The sequence below is a fragment of the Motacilla alba genome, chromosome Z, assembly GCF_015832195.1.
Source record: "Motacilla alba alba isolate MOTALB_02 chromosome Z, Motacilla_alba_V1.0_pri, whole genome shotgun sequence".
Taxonomy (NCBI): domain Eukaryota; kingdom Metazoa; phylum Chordata; class Aves; order Passeriformes; family Motacillidae; genus Motacilla; species Motacilla alba.
Genome location: NC_052046.1, coordinates 28,846,719 through 28,865,140, shown reverse-complemented (window position 1 = coordinate 28,865,140; position 18,422 = coordinate 28,846,719). Strand labels below are relative to the sequence as shown.

At 36.6% G+C, this 18,422-nt stretch overlaps 1 protein-coding gene across 3 annotated transcripts in view; it reads right to left on the bottom strand.

The window, feature by feature from the left end:
• Positions 1-18,422, bottom strand: part of FAM172A (family with sequence similarity 172 member A) — a 254,744-nt gene that overhangs the window by 54,764 nt on the left and 181,558 nt on the right. For all 3 annotated transcript variants that reach the window (XM_038124814.1, XM_038124816.1, XM_038124815.1), the window contains 2 exons: positions 15,064-15,180; positions 11,866-11,950 (listed from right to left, as the gene is read on the bottom strand). In XM_038124814.1, the coding sequence (XP_037980742.1) occupies positions 11,866-11,950; positions 15,064-15,180 (202 nt within the window). The remainder of the gene's footprint in view (positions 1-11,865; positions 11,951-15,063; positions 15,181-18,422) is intronic.

Genomic DNA, 18,422 nt, shown 5'->3' with positions numbered 1-18,422 from the left:
TGGAATACATAATTATTCATACTATTAAGATACATATGGCAAATAATAATTTCATAGGGTATGGTTTGGATGTTGTAATATAAAAATATAATATCACTGCTTAAATTAGCCTTGTCCTTAACACTATCTGTGTAACCAATCAGCATTTGAATTCCTAGCACTTGTCTGCTATTATTATTATTATTATTATTATTATTATTATTATTATTATTATTATTATTATTACTACTACTATATAATAATCACAACTCTTTTCAGATTAGTCTCTTAACTGTCCCCGCATATCAACATGACAAGATTAGCTGCCAGTGTAAGTTACCAGAAAATGACAAGTCCTTCTACAGAAAATTGTGCTTCCCAAATGCTTCTTGATAGGAGGAAGTTTAAAGTGCAAATATACTGTGAAAAGGGTCTCTAAAAATGGCATTTTGGAGCTCGATGCTTCTCATGTTTTGGTTATCTCACAGGTTGGTAAACCAATCCTCTCAGCTGAGAGCTAGGTGGAACAGTCAGAAAACTGTTACAATTAGCAGTTTGAGGGCAGGGTGCTAAGAAGGCAAAGATAATATAAATTTAATCCCCATGTGTTGCAAATAAAAAGAAAAGGAATGATGAAATTAACGCTTGGCCACTGCTAGTTTTTCCAATTCTTGTTTGTTGTCTAACCACATCCATGAAGCCCAATTTGATATAACTGGCACTACTGATGGCTGTTCAAATGACTTGTATGCCTGGAGTATTAAACAGTTGCTTATTACCTAGGTTTACCTTATTACTTAGGCTAATTCACGTGCATAGAAGTGATGAGGATGTGGTGCTCTATTATTAACAATAGCAACAAAATCTGATCTTGGGTCTATTATGCATATAAATTAATACATGAAAAAAGCCCAGGGGAAGATATTGTTGAGAAGCTTTGTGACAGACGACTTTGGCAGAACAGTGACTGGGCTAAGTTTCTTCCTAGGCACTCCTCTGCAATGCACGGAGAGTTTTTTCACCCTGAAAGGTATAACCTCAGGAGATGGACATTGATGGTCACAAATACAAAGAGTTTCTAAAACAATGAACAGTGCTCATAGACAAAAATGTGTAATACCTTCCATGACACTACCACTTTGGACAGAGTTTTGATTGGATAAAGACATGTGGCTGGCTGCCTGGGGCCTGTGAACCTGACCTGATGGCATTGATAGGATTGAACAGAGAAGTGCCTCTGATGGCAGCACAAATGCTTGGAGCTTCAAAAAGGGTATTCAAAAGGCTTCAAAGTAGGAATAAAATCGGTAAATTTAATCAAGATGTGATATTTAAACATAAACGAATGAATGGTACTTTTTAGAAAACTGCTGGATGACAAAATAACACCTAACCACATTAGTTCCCCTGGTTTAGCAAAAAAGTGAAATAATTTACGGAATATAGAAAAAATGAAAATCAGCTAAATATTATAAAGAAAGCTGAAGTTATCTGAGTAAAAACAATGTATGGCTGGCAAACTTAGCAAAATCCACAAGCAACAAATGCAATCCACAGCAAAAATGCATCTGTTTGCAGATGGAGCTGGTGAAAGTGTAATAACAATGCAGAAGAAGGTATAAAATTGTTCAATATATGTTTCTGTTCTGTATTTGAGAAATATCTTAGTTTGGAAAGACAGGTGTCTACTAAGGAAGGCAGGAGCCTCCCCTGAAATGGAAAATGTAAACCCCCTCCCTCTGAATTGCTACAAATTTGAAATTGAGGGGCTCTTAGGCAAAAATACGGGAGCAGGAATAACAGTTCTTTAATAGGGAAGAAAATAAGAAGATAAAATAAACATGCAGTAAAGCAAAACAACACTGACAGAGTCAGAATACAACCTGACACCCTATTGGTCAGGGTGCTGGTAGCAGTCCAATTGGAAATGTGGCTGCAGTCCTCCTGGAATGCCAGGTATGGTTCTGTTGGAGCAGGGATCCTGTAGAAGGGTGTAGTGTTCCTCTGAAAATCCAGTGGAAGAGGCTGGAAGAGTTCCTGGAAATTCAGTGGAGAAGCCATGCTGGTGTTCCAGAACCTCAAGCTATATCTGGGTAGGAATGCTTAGCTTTCCCCTCTGGGCGGAGCATCTCACAATGGGATTCTATAGTTCTTATCAGTCATGCAATGACATTCAATGCCTGTTATCAGCAGATGTCTCCCCAGAGGGAGGATTGGGAGTGGAAGAGAAAAGGAAAACTGCCCACTTAACAGAAGACAACTGCCATACAGATGGCAAATAAAATACAATTTGCTTGGCAATCCAGGACAAAAAAAAAAAAAAAAAAAAGTGTTTGATGAAGGACATTCTTTTTTGCTGCAATATCTTCTCAGGGATAAACATTTCTAAATTGGCAGGCTTGCAGAGTTTGGACTCAAGGGTCATAAATCAGCTAACTAGCTATGGATGTTTATTTAAAATAATGCTTAAAATAGCAGGGAAGGTATTGAAGATGGGAAAATCCTAACCCAAAATTTCAGAGAAAACTATTTGCATAGGTAGCCGTACATAAATCTCACGACAAATAAAGAAGAAATGGGTATCTAGGTCCATAAATTCCTACCCCAAGTACTATGGGCATGAAGAATAAGTTTATTTTCTGAGGGTGACTGTTGTTTTCTCATCTGTTCCTGAGGTTGTACGCTCGCACCAAGGAAGAATGAATGACTAAAACTAGAAGTTGGGAAGAGACTTCCCAGGGAGGATGTGACATTACAGAACAGAAAGGAAAGATCCAAGAAGATGAGGAAGTAATGTAAGAATGTTTACTCCTTCTCTGTGTGGGGGGGATGAGGCTAATGCATACTAAAAATCCCTTTGACAACCACAATGCTGTGATATTGGAATCTACTAATGTGGAATTAAGGTACAAAAATGTAATTAATTCAAGCCAATACAACTTACTGGAAAATAACTCCTAAACAAATAAACTCAAGTTTCACATTTTGATGAATTAGCATGTTTAGCTGATAAGAATTTTTAAGAAAATAGAGTATACTCAATTTTTTGTCAGGCAATTGATTTATTCCCCAGGAACATTCTGAGGAGGATGAAAAATGATGTCAACTTTGCCAAGCATTTTTAAAAAGTGCTCTGTCTTCTCTTTGTTTTCAGCAACTAAAATTTGCTCTTCCCAGGCTTCCCATGAAAATTACAGACTGTCATGACACTGGAGCCCTTACCTGCAACAGTTATCACCTGCCACTGGTGATAACTGCTGCTTTGCCAGCTTGTTTGACTCCAGGTACTGTGTCTAGCATGTGAGTTACTCCCCCTTGTCTTTCAAGAGTGACATTAAAATGTCTTCCTTTTACTAGGAAGATATATTCCTCATTTTTTCCTCTATGTTGTAAACCATTACCACAAAAGTTGGAGGAACTTAATTACAACTTCATTACTTAACTAAAACTTCAACTTATGCAGAAATTGGTCAATGTTTCATAAATTCACAAGAGGACAAACAGAACAACTCTAGAATTGTTTACTTGTAAGAACGGGTTGAAAGTCAGTATTATTCCACATTTCTAAGCGGAAAGAGACTAAGTTATCAGCAAATGCAGCTATCATGGAGAAACCACTATTGAATGGAGATGTTATTGCTGGAGCATCCTACGGCTATTCAACCACACAGGAAATTTATACAAACTCGCTGCTGGTAAAACTCATGTACATATGAAGATGGATGGGATGGTTACTAACAAGAAAGGTGACGATCTTATTTTTTTTTTTCATGTTAGTGTATTTGTTTGGTTGATTTTTTTAAAAAAGCTACCTGCAATATTTCCTAACACTAGTTTAAAACCTAGATGAAAAGCAGCAGCTCTAGAAAGTGCATGTTTCTCCTAAACTGACTCTTTACAGTAGGGTGATAAAAGGGTCAAATGTAACTGCTGCCTAATTAAATGGGAGAAAATCAGGTAGCAAAGATTTGATATTACATTGGTAAGATGTAGACAGATCCCTCTCAAAGAAGTTAAATGACTGAAGATGCTACAGAGAAATGTATGAAAGCATTTGAAGCCTGGAGATATTAACTTGCACTGAGACTTGAAGAACTCAATCTATTATGTTTCTCAAAAGAAAATGGTGTGTTGGCTCAATGCCAGCATGTAATTCACAGGGAGAAAAAGCAAATGTACTGAACAGCTCTTTAATTTAGTGTGGAAAAGGCACAACAAGAACTAATGTTTGGAACCTGAAATCAGACAAAGCCAAACCAGAAATGAGCCAATCTTCTTAAAAGTTTGCAGATGATAAAGGGAAAGGAGCAATGGATTCCCCACCTCTTGAGTTCTTCCAGCCAAGGCTGAATGACTTAGTGAAAAACATATTTTCACCAAATAGAAGTTTCAAATTTCAGTATCATATCTGTTCAAAAGTTAAAGACCTGTATCTAAAAGTGGGAAATAAGTGATCCAAATATCCTTGCCAGCCTAAACTATACACATTTGTGAAAAAAGGAAAGATTTCTAGTGAAACTGAACTTTTTTGAAAAATTCTAACAAATCCAAATCCAAATCTGAATCTTGATTCTAACTGAAAATGAAAGCTGAAATGTCAAAAATCTTTTGGATTTTATGTCAATACAGATAAATATTTTGCTACTGAATTTTGGAGGACATCTTTCAGGTAATACCTCCTTTCAGGTAATACCCCCTTTCAGGTGTTGAGCTCTAGGTGAGTTTGTAATCACGTACTGGAGTAAGACCTGCCAATGTGCAGACAGATATGGATATATAAGGCACTAATGAGACAGCATTGAGTAGTATCCAAAGCAATAGTCACAGTACTCTAATAGCTGTCAAACGCTTAATAGGAAATATCTCACTGTAATATTTTAAATTATTCATTATTACCACAAAGCCTCAGGGACAACAACTAACTAGTTCACTCTAGTCTAAAAAATTGCAATTATAAATAGATATGTTTGATTACAAAAATAATTTTGATGAAACTGTTTCTCCAATGTACTGCCTCAAGTACACGTAACTATTTTGTAGAAGAGTAAATGAAGGAGTGTTATTGAACAAGCAACGTCTGGCAATTCAAGTCAATGCTTTCAATTCACATTACCATGTTCACTTTTGAGTCTCTGGCACTCCAGAATCTGCAGTATTATTCAACAGGTCTGTATAGACTTTGTCCTTTCCAAAGCACTGTAGAGCTAAGCTACTCTAAGCACAACAGAGGAGCTCACATCCAGCTAGGTTTACACATGAAAATGTGTAAAATGAAAAGTTGTCTGCAACACTTGAGACTGAGCAGGAGTATAAAAGCAGCTCCTTTGCAGAATCAGGAATGGGGAAAAAGCTACTTACTTCCATGCTAAGAAGACATAAGTTAAAGCAGGATTTAGTGCAGCAACTGCCAGGGCTGTGGCTAAGACAGTCTGATGCTTCAAAGTTACCATAATAATTTCCAGTCCCCATCAAGGTAGAGCAACAGAAATCGAAGTGCAGGACCAGTTTTAGCAGCAGATGAGAATGTTAACATGGGTGATGAAGCAAGCTTCACACTGCAGACACCTGCACTCCTCCACTTATTAATCTTGCAAATATCTTAAATTAACAGGTAGCTAGACACAGGAACCTGTCATCTTGACATCTTGACCTGCCAACCTGCCAAAAAAGCTTCAGCATTTTTTCTTTTCTCCTGAAATCTAAAGTTTTTATTGACAGAACTACGTGCTCATGAAGACATAAAATGCAAAGAGCTTTACAGTAAACACTGCTTAATGTATTATTAATACCTATAAATGACTAGTGAATGCAGAAATAACATTTTTAACAGAATGGAGTAATTGCTTAATTGCTTTAATTTAAAAAGTGCACGGTCTCGTTCCTATTTCTTGTACTGCTGGGTGCCTATCCCTGGTCATGAAACACTAATATCAGAAAAGAGTCCAGAACAGTCCTCATTAAATTGACTAGAGTGAACTAAAAGAAATAGAAGCATTGGTACAATGGGCTAAAAACTGCAAAGAGTATGAGCCAGGTATTTTCTCAGCACTTAATATATTTTATGGTTCCTTCTGCCTTGTTTTTTATGAGCAAGATACATAAATGTGTAAGAGTGGAACTGTAGTGAGGTGCAAATACAGCTGAAGAAAAAAAAGCAGGAAGAAGTAAATTAATCCTTCCCTACAGCTATCACAAGCCTCACTAATGCAATTACCACTGCACACAGACCCTGTGGTGTTGGAGAGTCCACGTGACCTCACTGGAGAGCCTCCTGTTTGAACCCCAGGATCTGCTCAGCATGGGGTGCTTCTGCAGATAGACAGGCTTTTCTATGGAAATACACAACGGAACTCTTTAAACAGCAGGCAGAGTTACCTGTTAGTCAAAGCCAACAGAAACAACCACTGCCATTATCCAATGGGTATTTAATTGTTTCATGGGGATCAACACAAACTTTGCAAGAAGATCTCCACCTCATCAGTCAGTGCATTTGTGTGTGGGGCCACAGGCTACACACCTGCTCTGTCAGCGAAGGGCTGTGGGAAATGCAAGCACAGAGAGTTCCCAAGGTCTTGAACATTCAAGCTCAGAGATAAAGATGGATACAGTGTTTCACTTAAGACCTTGGAGAAGGCTTGAAGCTTTAGAATGGAAAAGTGAAACAGACACAAAGTAAGAATAAAGATCTGTAGTTTGAGCAGAAATATATTTTAAGCAAGCAGAAATATGTCTGATGTAAGTGAATAAATATGTTAAGCAAGATAGTAGAAAATCTCTAAGTCTAGCAATACAACTTGTTATAGGGTTAGTAAAAAATAGAAGATACAGCAATAAGTTTCTGTAGAGTTATATGATGGGATAAAAAGAGATGCAAAATCGTGTAAAACGTAACAATTAGCAATTGGTTTGTGAAGATGCTAGCGAGCTTTGTGGAAGTAGCTGATTGGATAAGAAATTTATAAAAGACATTGTAACTAAAATTATAACAGCTTCTGATGTACACATTCTTTGTGGTGATTTGATGGTGTTGGATGTAACAACCTTATGGTCTCGCCCTTCCATCATAACTTCCATGGTTATGATTTTGCAATAAACCATTTTTTAACTGCCTCATCAGTCAACCCCATCTACTCTGTATCCCGAACAAAGGGCTATTAATGATATTTTCTAAATTCAAAGCAAAAAACAAAACAAAACACACAAAAAAATTATGCTTGTCTTACCTAAATGTAATTAAATGTTTGGTACATAATACAGAGTTCAATCTTGATTTTTGGTACCAGAAAATACTATCTGAAGACTCAAGAGCACCATCGGCACACATCATACTTGTCCCCCAAAACTAAGTTTTTCTTCTACCAGCTTAAGGCTATTTTATTCAGCTGTATGAATTAATTCTTACACTTTTTTCTCTTATTAAATTGACATATATTCAAGTCTAGGCTCTTCTGTGAATAGAACTTTTCTTGATTACTATCAGTGTTTCATTCCATTGCTTGTCTTTTAAGTTATAATTTCCTTATTTCACAATGTTTTAACTACATTGGCTGCAACTGTTAACAGAATAACTAGCGATTTTGGGGGCCAGCTAGGAAGGCTTTAAAAAGATTTGATTAGGCAATTCATTTTACTAATGTAACAACATCTTCACTTGATTATTTCAAATGAGTGTTGGTGCATATCCACTTTGGCAAAATTCTGAGAAGTTTAATCATCTCTCCTAAATAACAAGCTTTCACTGGCAGAAACACATGGGCTAAGGAATACAAACGGGATTCAGGAAAACAAATGCCATGTTTACCCAGCAAAATTTACCACAATACCTTTCCTGGGGTGAAGTGCAAGCCACTATCCTGAAACCAAAGTCATTTAATTCCTGAACAGCACCAGAGATGACCGCAGATCTGTGGATCTGCTTTCTCCCATTCCCACTTTCAGCTATTCCTGCCCAGTAGTTGTTCCAGTAAGATGGCTTCCCAAGAGCTTCTGAACTCCCTGCTCCAGAACTAGGAGAAATGTTGTAAGGTCTCAGACACAGCATGAAATACAACTACAGTTAACAGTAATGCAGTGCAACCTGCCATTAAAGCATCTATTCCATTGTCTTGGTCAAATTCCAAGCTGAACTCCAGCCTCCTAACCAGAAATACTCCCAACCCTACTCCTTTTTATGTGACAACCATTAATGTATAGACTGCTTTGAAGTTTTCATCTTTCTCAACCCTACATTTTCTTATGTCTTAGATGGGAGATGGATCCATCTCCTCTGAGACAGAATAGATATATTTTGATTTGATTCCATTAGGAAGTTAGGCTAAGACTGAGACAGAAGATAACCTCCAGTCTAACAGAAGTCCTTAATTATGGCTGAAATTAAGGAGAGTAAGAGATAGGAATTTTGAAAGTTCCAAACCCTCATCAGGGGAATTCGAACAAACTTCCAAAAAACCGCATACAACTTAGTTTTGAACATTTGCTGGGATCGATCATCGATAACTTCTCTAGGCAACTGTCCCAGTGCCTCACCACTCTCAAAGCAAAGAGTTTCTTTCCTGTCTTTGCTTACTAAACCTGCCCTCTTCAGTTTGAATCTTACTATTCCATGCCCTTGTAAAAAGCTCTCTTGTAGCACCTTTAGATATTGGAAGGTGCTCCAAGGTCCCCCAGAGCATTCTCTTCTCCTGGCTGAACAACACCTTCACTTTATTTTCATGGGAGAGCTGCTCCACTCCTCTGAACATCTTTGTGGCTCCTCTGGACTTGCTCCAGTGGGACTGAATCTATATTGTGCTGAGCTCCCAAGAGCTGGATGCTCGAGACATCCAGAGAGGGTCTCATCAAAGCAGAACAGAGGGGCAGAACCAATCACCTTTACCTGCTGGTCATGCTTTTGATGCACCCCAGGATATGGTTGTCTTTCTGGACAAATGGCTGGAAATACACACTGTCAGGCCATTTTTAGTTTTTTGTCAACCAACAGCTGCATGTCATTCTTCTCAGAGCTGCTGTCACTTGACTGCCTACACACCCTGTACTTGTGCTTAGGATTGCCCTGACCCATGTGCAGGACCTTGCACATGGACTTGTGGAATTTTATGGGGTCCATTTCTCTTCTGCAGGCCCTTCTCAAAATCCCTCTGGCTGATATCCCTTCCTACCAGTATGCCAGCTGGTGTTGTTGACAAACTTGCTGAGGGTGCACTCAAACTCACTGTCATTGTCACCAACAAGACGCCAGAAGATATTAAACTATGACACCACCATGCAACCAAGTCCTTTACACAGGAATGAAAGACCCTGAAGGTGGGACCCACAAAGTACCTTTTGCTGCAAGAACAGACAATGGATTTATTATGGCTTGTTTTTCTGTATTGTTCTTGTGCTCTCAACATTTAAAGTATATTTGTTCCTTTTTGTAATCATGTAAGAAATGAATCAATTATGGAAAACATTTTAATTCCTAAATAATTCTTTAATCAAAAGCATTAACAACTCTATCTGGAAATACAAGTAATTTTTCCAGTTTGATGGTCATTTATTTTGTCTCTAGTGATTTTAAGGGAAAAGCAAGCAAGAGACTGTGAGATAATCTGCAGTAGGAACTGCTCATTAACTAGGATTGTCCATAAAACCCAGTATACTAAATGGCTGAATATCAGGCCCTTTTTGGAAAAGCTGGCTCAAGAGATGTGACCATGAGGCAGTTATTTCTGGACTTATTTTCAGTGTAAACAGAGATAAAAGATGGGGTTCCAAGCATAGAAGTGAATCTTTCTACTGCAAAGGGTTTATTTTAAAAGATCTGTCTTTGTTCTGATTGCTCTCATTGTCATTCATTGAAATACCACGGGCAATGCTGCCAGGATTTGAGTGTGGGCTTGCTCTTTCAGTACTGCAATCCTCAAAAGAGTTAAATAAATTCTCTCACATAAAACAATAATGCCCCTACATCTAGTAATAATTAATAAATTTATTACATATTAACTAATGCACGTTTATACCATTGCTCATAAAAAGACACTGTACGAATCATTGACTTGGTTCTCTGTAAATGTCTTACAGTTGTTTCTGTAAGACACAATTATAAGAAATATAACAAAAAACATGTGAGCAAGCTGATAATTCAGGAGCAATCACATGAAGTTATACTATTTAAACTATATTTATATTAACAGGAACTAGCCTAGAAACAGTTATCTTACATTAAATCATTATCAAAAATCTCTGCTGAGAACATCTAAGACATTAGTGATCTTAATTTATCTCAATGTATGCACTAAATACAAATACACAAATTTTACTGGCTGAAATCCTACCCCATTTAAGTTAATTCTTCTACCACTTCAGTGCAGCTTAGGAATTCATTAAGTGGTGCAGAAACATTAAGGCCACTGTGACCTGTCTTCAACAGAAAAGTAAAATCAAGACTTATTACTTAGAGCTCTAATGAAGCATCACTGCTTTTCAAATAACACCTAGGATTTATTTTATAGAATACCTTTTAGCTTATTTATATTAGGTGAATACAAAGAAAGGGAAGAGATGCTGTCACGGGTTATTTTCAATTTTGGCCAGTGTACAGTAAATACTGACCAGTTGCTAACCAAGTCCTTATTTACCTGACTAAAATGACCACTATAACATGCAGTCTTTCACAAGAGCAACACAGATGTCAGAGATTAGAAGTGAATATTGTTTTAAAGAATTCCACTCCTGAACAATATTTTTCTTTTAAACTGCAATAATCTCCCCTAAAAGAGCAAAAAGTTGCTAAATGACTGTTGAATATATGAAAATTTTAGAATATATCATTTTCCAAAGCATAAAAGAACCATGTCAGTTTTATTGCATGTGTCTGTACAGAGCTGAGGATCTGCAAAGTGAGATCCCAAACCACAACAAAAATGTAATCAAAACCTCTGGTTGTTGTGAGCTTTCAAACAAAGTAGTGCTACATTTTCCAAACCCTAAAAATATCCTGTAGTAAACTCAGTTTCATCAGCAAGGTTAGGTCTCACTAACAACCTCGCAAATGCAGACAAATATGAAACTAACTTGTCAAACGAACTACTGCATCCCAAAGAGCAAGGTCAAATATTGTTCCAGCTTTTAAATTAATATTATCTAGGCTGTGTCTTCCTTTGAACTTTGTTTTATATTCTACAGAAATACGCTACCTATGGCTGTTAGGAAACCTGATAATCAAGTGTGGAAGTTCAGTAACTGCATTATGTATTTTAGATTACGTTCCTGCAGAGATTGGGAGTTTTTCTTTTCACTGATGACTAAATCTACTTTCTGGAATTATCGCACATTTAACTAAAGTCTCAAGAATGTTGATGTGAGTTTTCTGTTGTTTTGGATATACTCGGCTATGTTTTTTCATTATTGAATTGTAAATTGCAAGGAGCACATTCTTGGATGCTGCAAACCATTTGCTATGTAAACTAGACTTCCACTGATCAGCATTCAGGAAAGTGACTCATTTATTTTAACTGCAACTTTCATTAATGTACTTCTTTAAAACCTTGTTGCCAACATAGAGTTGGATATTTACTCCAGGACCTATGATAAATTTCCCAGTTCTTGTTATCACTACTACTTTTCTCAGTCTCCTACATATAATGTCATCAATTACTTAAATAGAAAGGAAGACTAGAAAAATTCAAGCAACAAGTAGACAAAGTAACCTAAATGCCACACAAAGCGGAAAAAAAAACCACAAAACAAGAGTGGGCTGCATAAAATATCAGAAGCCGTATGCTTTCAGCCACATCTGGCTTTAGAAAGGTTAAAATGCAGTCAGAACCAAATGCATCTTTAAATGAACAAACTGCTCCTGGGTATAAACATGTATACTGGCTTACTGCAAATAACTGAATGTACCTGCAGAGACACGGGGACAGTCTGGCAGCATGGACTCCACTGATGTGTCTAGGGGCTCGGAGCTGGACACCCAGTTACAGCAGTTCTGTAAGAGCAGGCAGGCAATTCTTGGGATAAGTCAAAAACTCAGAGCAAAAATTACAGATGTTTTAAGTGAGGACAATGATCACATCAAAATACTCAAACTAATTTACACAGCAGTCACAATAACAACTGGACATTACACTACACTAAGATGCTCACTGATGATGAAATACTGTAATTTCATACTAAGTAAGTGAGAACATAATTCGGCAGATTTGTAACGTGTTTTAAGTGCTACTTTGAGTGCCAGTGGACTTGAGTAGGTTCTTGCACCAACTAGTGCCTGAACTACCCACTACAAGCTTTAAGATTTTCCAACTTGGTGTTGATATAAACAGGTGTTGGTATAAAAACTGAGGCTGCTCATTTGCTAACATTAAGAAATCAGATTTTTTCAGGGTATTTTGATGGAGTACTGGAGCACACTGGAAGAAACATTCATGAAACAACATACTATAACAAAACAGAAACCATCAAGATAGAATATTAATATTCAAATAATTGGAAATATACCTAGGATGAATGTGCGTGAACATTAAAAAAAGGCAAATACTGGTCTCTGGGGAATTATATTCACAAAGCCTTTATATTTACCTTTCATTTCTGAACCTCTGAGAGGGATGAATTTACCATGAATTTTCTAAATGTTTTGCTCCAAATGCTATCGAATCAGAGTAGTCTATAAACTGAAGTATTAAATGATACACTTTCAATAAAATATGATGAAACTACACCAAATCTACTGAACTGAATATTTAATGATGAAGAAACAACATTTTTAATAAGATTACCAGCTGAAAAACAAGATCCATGTCGCTTGCTCTATTAAAAATCTGAGTTTTTCCCTTCTGAAAACCTGATAAATTTCACTAAGTAGAAAAGGTAAAAAAACACGCAACCTTTTGGAAAGACCCAATACATTTTCAGACAGATTTCTAAAAAAATAATACCATCAGTTCATGATAGTAAAAATGGACAAATTCTCTTCTGGTAAACAGCATGTATTGCGCATTTGTAGATGCCTGCTGCCCTAGTTGGGCACCATTAGTCTGTCCTCACTGTGGAAAGAGCCTTGACTGGTAGATCAAGTATCTTATTGTATTTCCTTAATTCATTCTGTCTGGAAGAAGATGTCAGCTGTGTTGCAGTGAGGAGAGAATTTCAAAGGCTTCAGTCCCCACCAATAAAGGGCAAGGAATGGCTTTTGAATAGATTTGTCAAGGCAACCCTACTGTTCTGGGACCAGGGAGAGCAGGGACAACATAAAGGAAGGGTTGCTGTATGAGATTAGAAAGTGAAGTTCACAAAGCATAGCAGATTTTTGTAAGAAATCAACAAATCTATTTGTTGATCAACAAATCTATTGAACTCAATGGAAAAAGAAAAAACAAACACACTATCCAGTAATATAACGTATTTAGTAAAATCTGTTAAAATTGAAGTATTTCATGAAGGTTTTAACGTTTAAAGAAGTAAAGCATTATAATTTTATGATTTGCATGTGTAATTTTAATTAACAGCTGAATGTGAAATTGCAAATGTAAGGTGTTAGAAGTTACAAAAGAAGTAGAATTTTTATAAAGTATTACAATCATTTGAAATAAGTAAAATTAATATTAACTACTGATAGAACACTACATCAGACAGCTGGAGATAATACAGAAGATTAGCACACAATTAACTATCTTTTATATACAATGTGACACTTGCCTGTAAGAAATAAGCATTCTCGAAAGCAGTGTCAAGATATGTAAATGGATGATTTGTTTTATCATTCATCACAGCTCCTAATAAATTCAAAAATCATGACATCTATAGGTACTAAAAATAGGCCACCAGTGATACAGGAGAGATAGCTCAAATGAAGAATTACTTTATTTTAACAATTCATTCTTTCAATGACAGCAATTAGCCCTACAGACAGGCAGCGATTAGGTGTATATTTTAATTATTATTCATTTTATCACTAGCCTTAAACCTGATTAAAGTAAGAGATATCCAGGTGATATGCTAGACTTAATACCACTCAGCCACATTTCACATATGTAAAATTTTTCTTTCTTATAGGAGATTTTTAATGCTAATGTAAGTTATGACACTTCATCCACTTTTTAGGCCATTAATCATTTAACTTATTCTTTAACATCTACTTTCTGCAAACGAAATTAAAGGTAATGCACTTTTCTTATTCAGACTAAATGCTTAAAGAAAAATGGAGTTGTCAGATTCAAATTACAGAATTTAAAATTTCAGTTTTACTACATAACACATATTTTAACTTTTAATTTCCCATAAAGAAAATGGGGATTTCTCTGACAGAGCCTGTAGGGGTTACCATTCTTTATATTTTTAACACTTAAGTCAGAGCTGTCAGGCTGCATCCCAGGTGATCCTCTATTCCCATCAGTCACGGCCTATAAAACTTTAAGCTAAAGTCAGGAATAGGCACTGTATACACAAAGTTTCACTAAATCCATGAGAAAAAGTCAAGTATAAAGAAAAGTTCAGGATGTGACTAGTTTAAATTCACTCTGTGCACCCATTGTTTTAGTGTCCTGCCATGGGAATCCAAAAAACAGAGATGAGCCTGATCTGGTATGGATGAGACTCATAAACAGTAGTTTAGTTGGTCTTGCTTTAAAACACGATTTTTAAAATCTCAGCAACCTCATACCTAAGTATAAGAGCTTCCGAGTCCTACAGGAGTAATTACATATCAAAAAGCTGCTGAGAGAAAGGGTATTTTGCCATTTGTGCAAATCATCAAACTGAGGCTAGAAGAGCTTAAACCATAGAAGAGCTTAGCACCATTGCTAGATCAAACCAGCAGCATGGGGTGCACCCAGGACTTTGCTCCAGGTAACAGGCACTGCATGGGCTGCCTTGGCATGTCTCTGTTTTGCTGTGCATCAGGAAGAAACACTGGACTTGGTGCTTAGTATTTTGACTGCTAACTTGGCAGTTCAGAAATGGCTTTAATCTTGGTAACTTTAGCGGCTGGCATGGATACATGATTTCCACTGTTCTGTATTATGCTGTCTTTCACACCCAGATGTGTTTATTCAGCCATATACAGTCGTACATACTCAAATTATTTAAAAAAAAAGGCCTTACCTCTCGCATCCACTCTCGAATAGTTTTCCCAACTTCTTGATGCCATACATTGTGAACTGAGTCTGTCAACGCCACAGCAGTTACCCTGTTCTTTACTTCTGCCTCTCGTTGAATCATCTGTTAAAAAAGATTGTATTTAAATTAATTCCTTTTACTGAATAGAGTCTGCTTACTCAGAGATAATGATCTTAAATTGAAAAAGAAACAGCAATACAGATTCACTACTTGACTTCACTTGTTTTAAAGTTTATGCAATTCCTAACAGGTCCAGAAACAACAGAAACATCTAATATTTTTTGATAAAAAAAATAATACTAACTTTTGACTGACTGAACTATTCGGTCCTATTATTTTCCATATGGCTTGACAATTCTAGGATTAAAAGTATCATAGTGAAAAAATGGAAGATTCCCTGAGGACACCTTTTACAAGCTTCTCCAAGTTCCTATTTCAGTTCTTCAGGGAAGCTGGTACCTGTGGTTCACTGCTAGGTTCTCATGACTATCATCTACTAATTTTCAGGAGATTGCTGTAGTTTTTCTGATGTACAATTTCACTTCGACTTGTATAGGTTTTTTCTTTTTCTATCCAATTTAGCTACCTTGCAGGCTCACCATGGTCCCAAAATTTTTCTCTCTGCTCTCTTATTCATATGCTTGCTCAGCTAACACTAAAGCCTCTAAAGATATTAAAGAGCCTCTGTTGTTGCAAATAACAGTATGACTAAATAATACCCATTCTAAAACAAATTAAATGATTGCTGCAAATAACACAAGCAAATTGACAAAGATGCTGTGGAGTTCAGCATTACTATGCAACATAAAAGGTACTGGGAAAGAATAGTTTGATATCAAAGACAGACAAAAAGGTTTTAATCTCCTGACATGAGTGATCCTAATTTGTAACACTGGATCAAAGAAAGCATAATAAATTATACTTACAAAACCAGCATTTCACAAATGGTGTCATTATCATAGCGTATGTTGCAATAAAGTTGATGGTCTTTTTTAAGTTTCCTTTTTGTATAAATGTAACACATACCACATTTCTAAAATCAGGTATTCTTTCTTCATGCTCTAGTAACTGCTTATCAGCACACAGGCTGCACCTCTGAACCCACTGTTCCATGTCCTTGCCATAAGAATGACTCCAAAAACCTACCAGAAAAAAAGTTTTTTGAAAGAGACAGTATCTAAAAACAAGACCTGTCAGCTACACACACCTGACTTGCTTTAAACCCTGTACATTGAATAACTGTTTTAAACACAGCTTATAATATTCCTGTTTCAGTGCTGTGCATTCTAGCACTCATTTGGCTGCACTTTGTTCCACAAAACACTATGATTAAACAGGCAAAGGTGCAAAAATATCACTGTCCTTGAAGCCCACATACCTACCAATTACTCAGAGTTATTACATGCTGGGTGAAGTTTAAAATCATCACCAGCTCAGAGTATTCCAGCATGACTTCCTCCATAAAGGGCTGGTATTCAGAAGCACTTCTAATGACCAGCAAAGATAAAAAATATGCTCTGCTTTGGAAAAGCAGGTTTGTTTTTTTTCTCAGGCTACTGTGTCCCATGTTTCTGTTTTGAAAACTAGACACCCAGTTCATCTGAGAACCTCACCTTTTTCTTCAAATCACAAGAAAATACAAAGGTGCAGTTCCCTTTTTCTTTTCCAGACCTAGCTCAGGTTTGCTATCCTCAATTTCCCTATGCACATGTAAGAACTGGCAGTCATTGATCACCATTTCTTTCTAATCTTTCTTCATATAGGACTCACAGTCCTTGCTTTTCAGATCATGTATGATATATAGGAAATAATATGCAATACCAAACATGCTCCTGGTGCTTGCCATTCAGCTTTGTGGATGCCTGCAGAATTGTATTCTCTTCACAAAGATGAGCAAACTGACTGAGGCTGACAATGTGATGTTTTTTGATAACTCAACCACAGTGCTAGGGTTAGGATAAGGTCTCATGGATGCAGAAGCAAAGAGGAATCAAAGGGATTAACTGAGCTTCACGTACAGATTTCTTAACATCCAGCCCAGAAGAAAAAAGTTTTGGTAGGCATCCATGCCCTTCTGAGCCAACTTAGGAAGAAACAGACAAAAACAACACATCAAGTGCGGAAAGGATCAAGGGTATAACCATCACTTAAACAAGAAGTCTAACGTGTCCATGTTTCAGTGACACAGAAATGTCACAACAGAACATGTCAAACTGAAGACACTTTTGCTTTTATCAGAGCAGCTCAAGTTTACTGCTACAATGGGACATTCACTGAAAATAATAGTCAAGGAGAACAGATCCAGGTTAATCTCAAGCAGCAGACCCTCTTATCAGGGATGATAATTTACCCTGCAAGAAGATACAAGAAGACTTCGTACTTTTGGGAAGAGATGCTTCAATACGCAGTAAATGCTTCAGATTCAATGGATTGATGGCTCACAGTTAGAACATATCCCTCTTTTCTAAAATCAGTTTTGAATTAAGATAAATTTTAAAAATTAAATGGGTGGAATAAAATTGTAAAGGTAAAATAGATTGACTTTAAACAAAAATGTAGTACCCAGCTACCATCCAAATTTGATGTTACAGGGAAGTTGTTCTAGATTCCAGGGGAAGGATACTGTGGGATATATGATTTACATTTCCCAGGACTTGTTTTATTCCATGGAGCCTGCAGAGTCTTTTGAGGTGGACATACTAAAACTGATGATATTTAATAAACCACAGTCTATTAAAAATACTGAAATTTAGACATTTTTCTTCAGAATAATGATTTTTTTACTGAAGCAAACAAAGGCCTGAGATTCTTTTGTAAAGTTCATCTATGGCTTATAATCTTTTTACATCAGTAAATTCCACAAACAGAAAGTTTTCACAGTTTAGGAATTGCTTAATTTCTTGCTTAGTGCTCATTTAAAAACCTTAAACTATTCTTAGCTGACTACATTTTGCAGGAGGACAGCTCTCTGTGAACCTCATCACTGGATGGCTCATTTTCCCCTTACACTTCTTCTTCCAATATTGCATTTACAACCAGAAGTAGGTAAAATGGCATTTCTCTATTACACATAAATAGACTCTCATGTATTACTGCACTACTCACGATTCTGGGTCCTCTAGACTTTCCCAGTAAGCTTTTCTCTTTAGGCATTTCCATTTTATCTTTTTTCTTGTGCTCTTTCTTCATAGTCACAGTCAAGTTTGATAACTTATTAACCATATTCCAACACTATATATTTCATTCCCTTAGAACAACAAGTTGTAGACCAGTTCTCCTCGCAACAAGTTAGAAAGCATTCAAGCATCCTTTTGAAAGTCCTTTTTATCCCAGTGGTTGAAAAT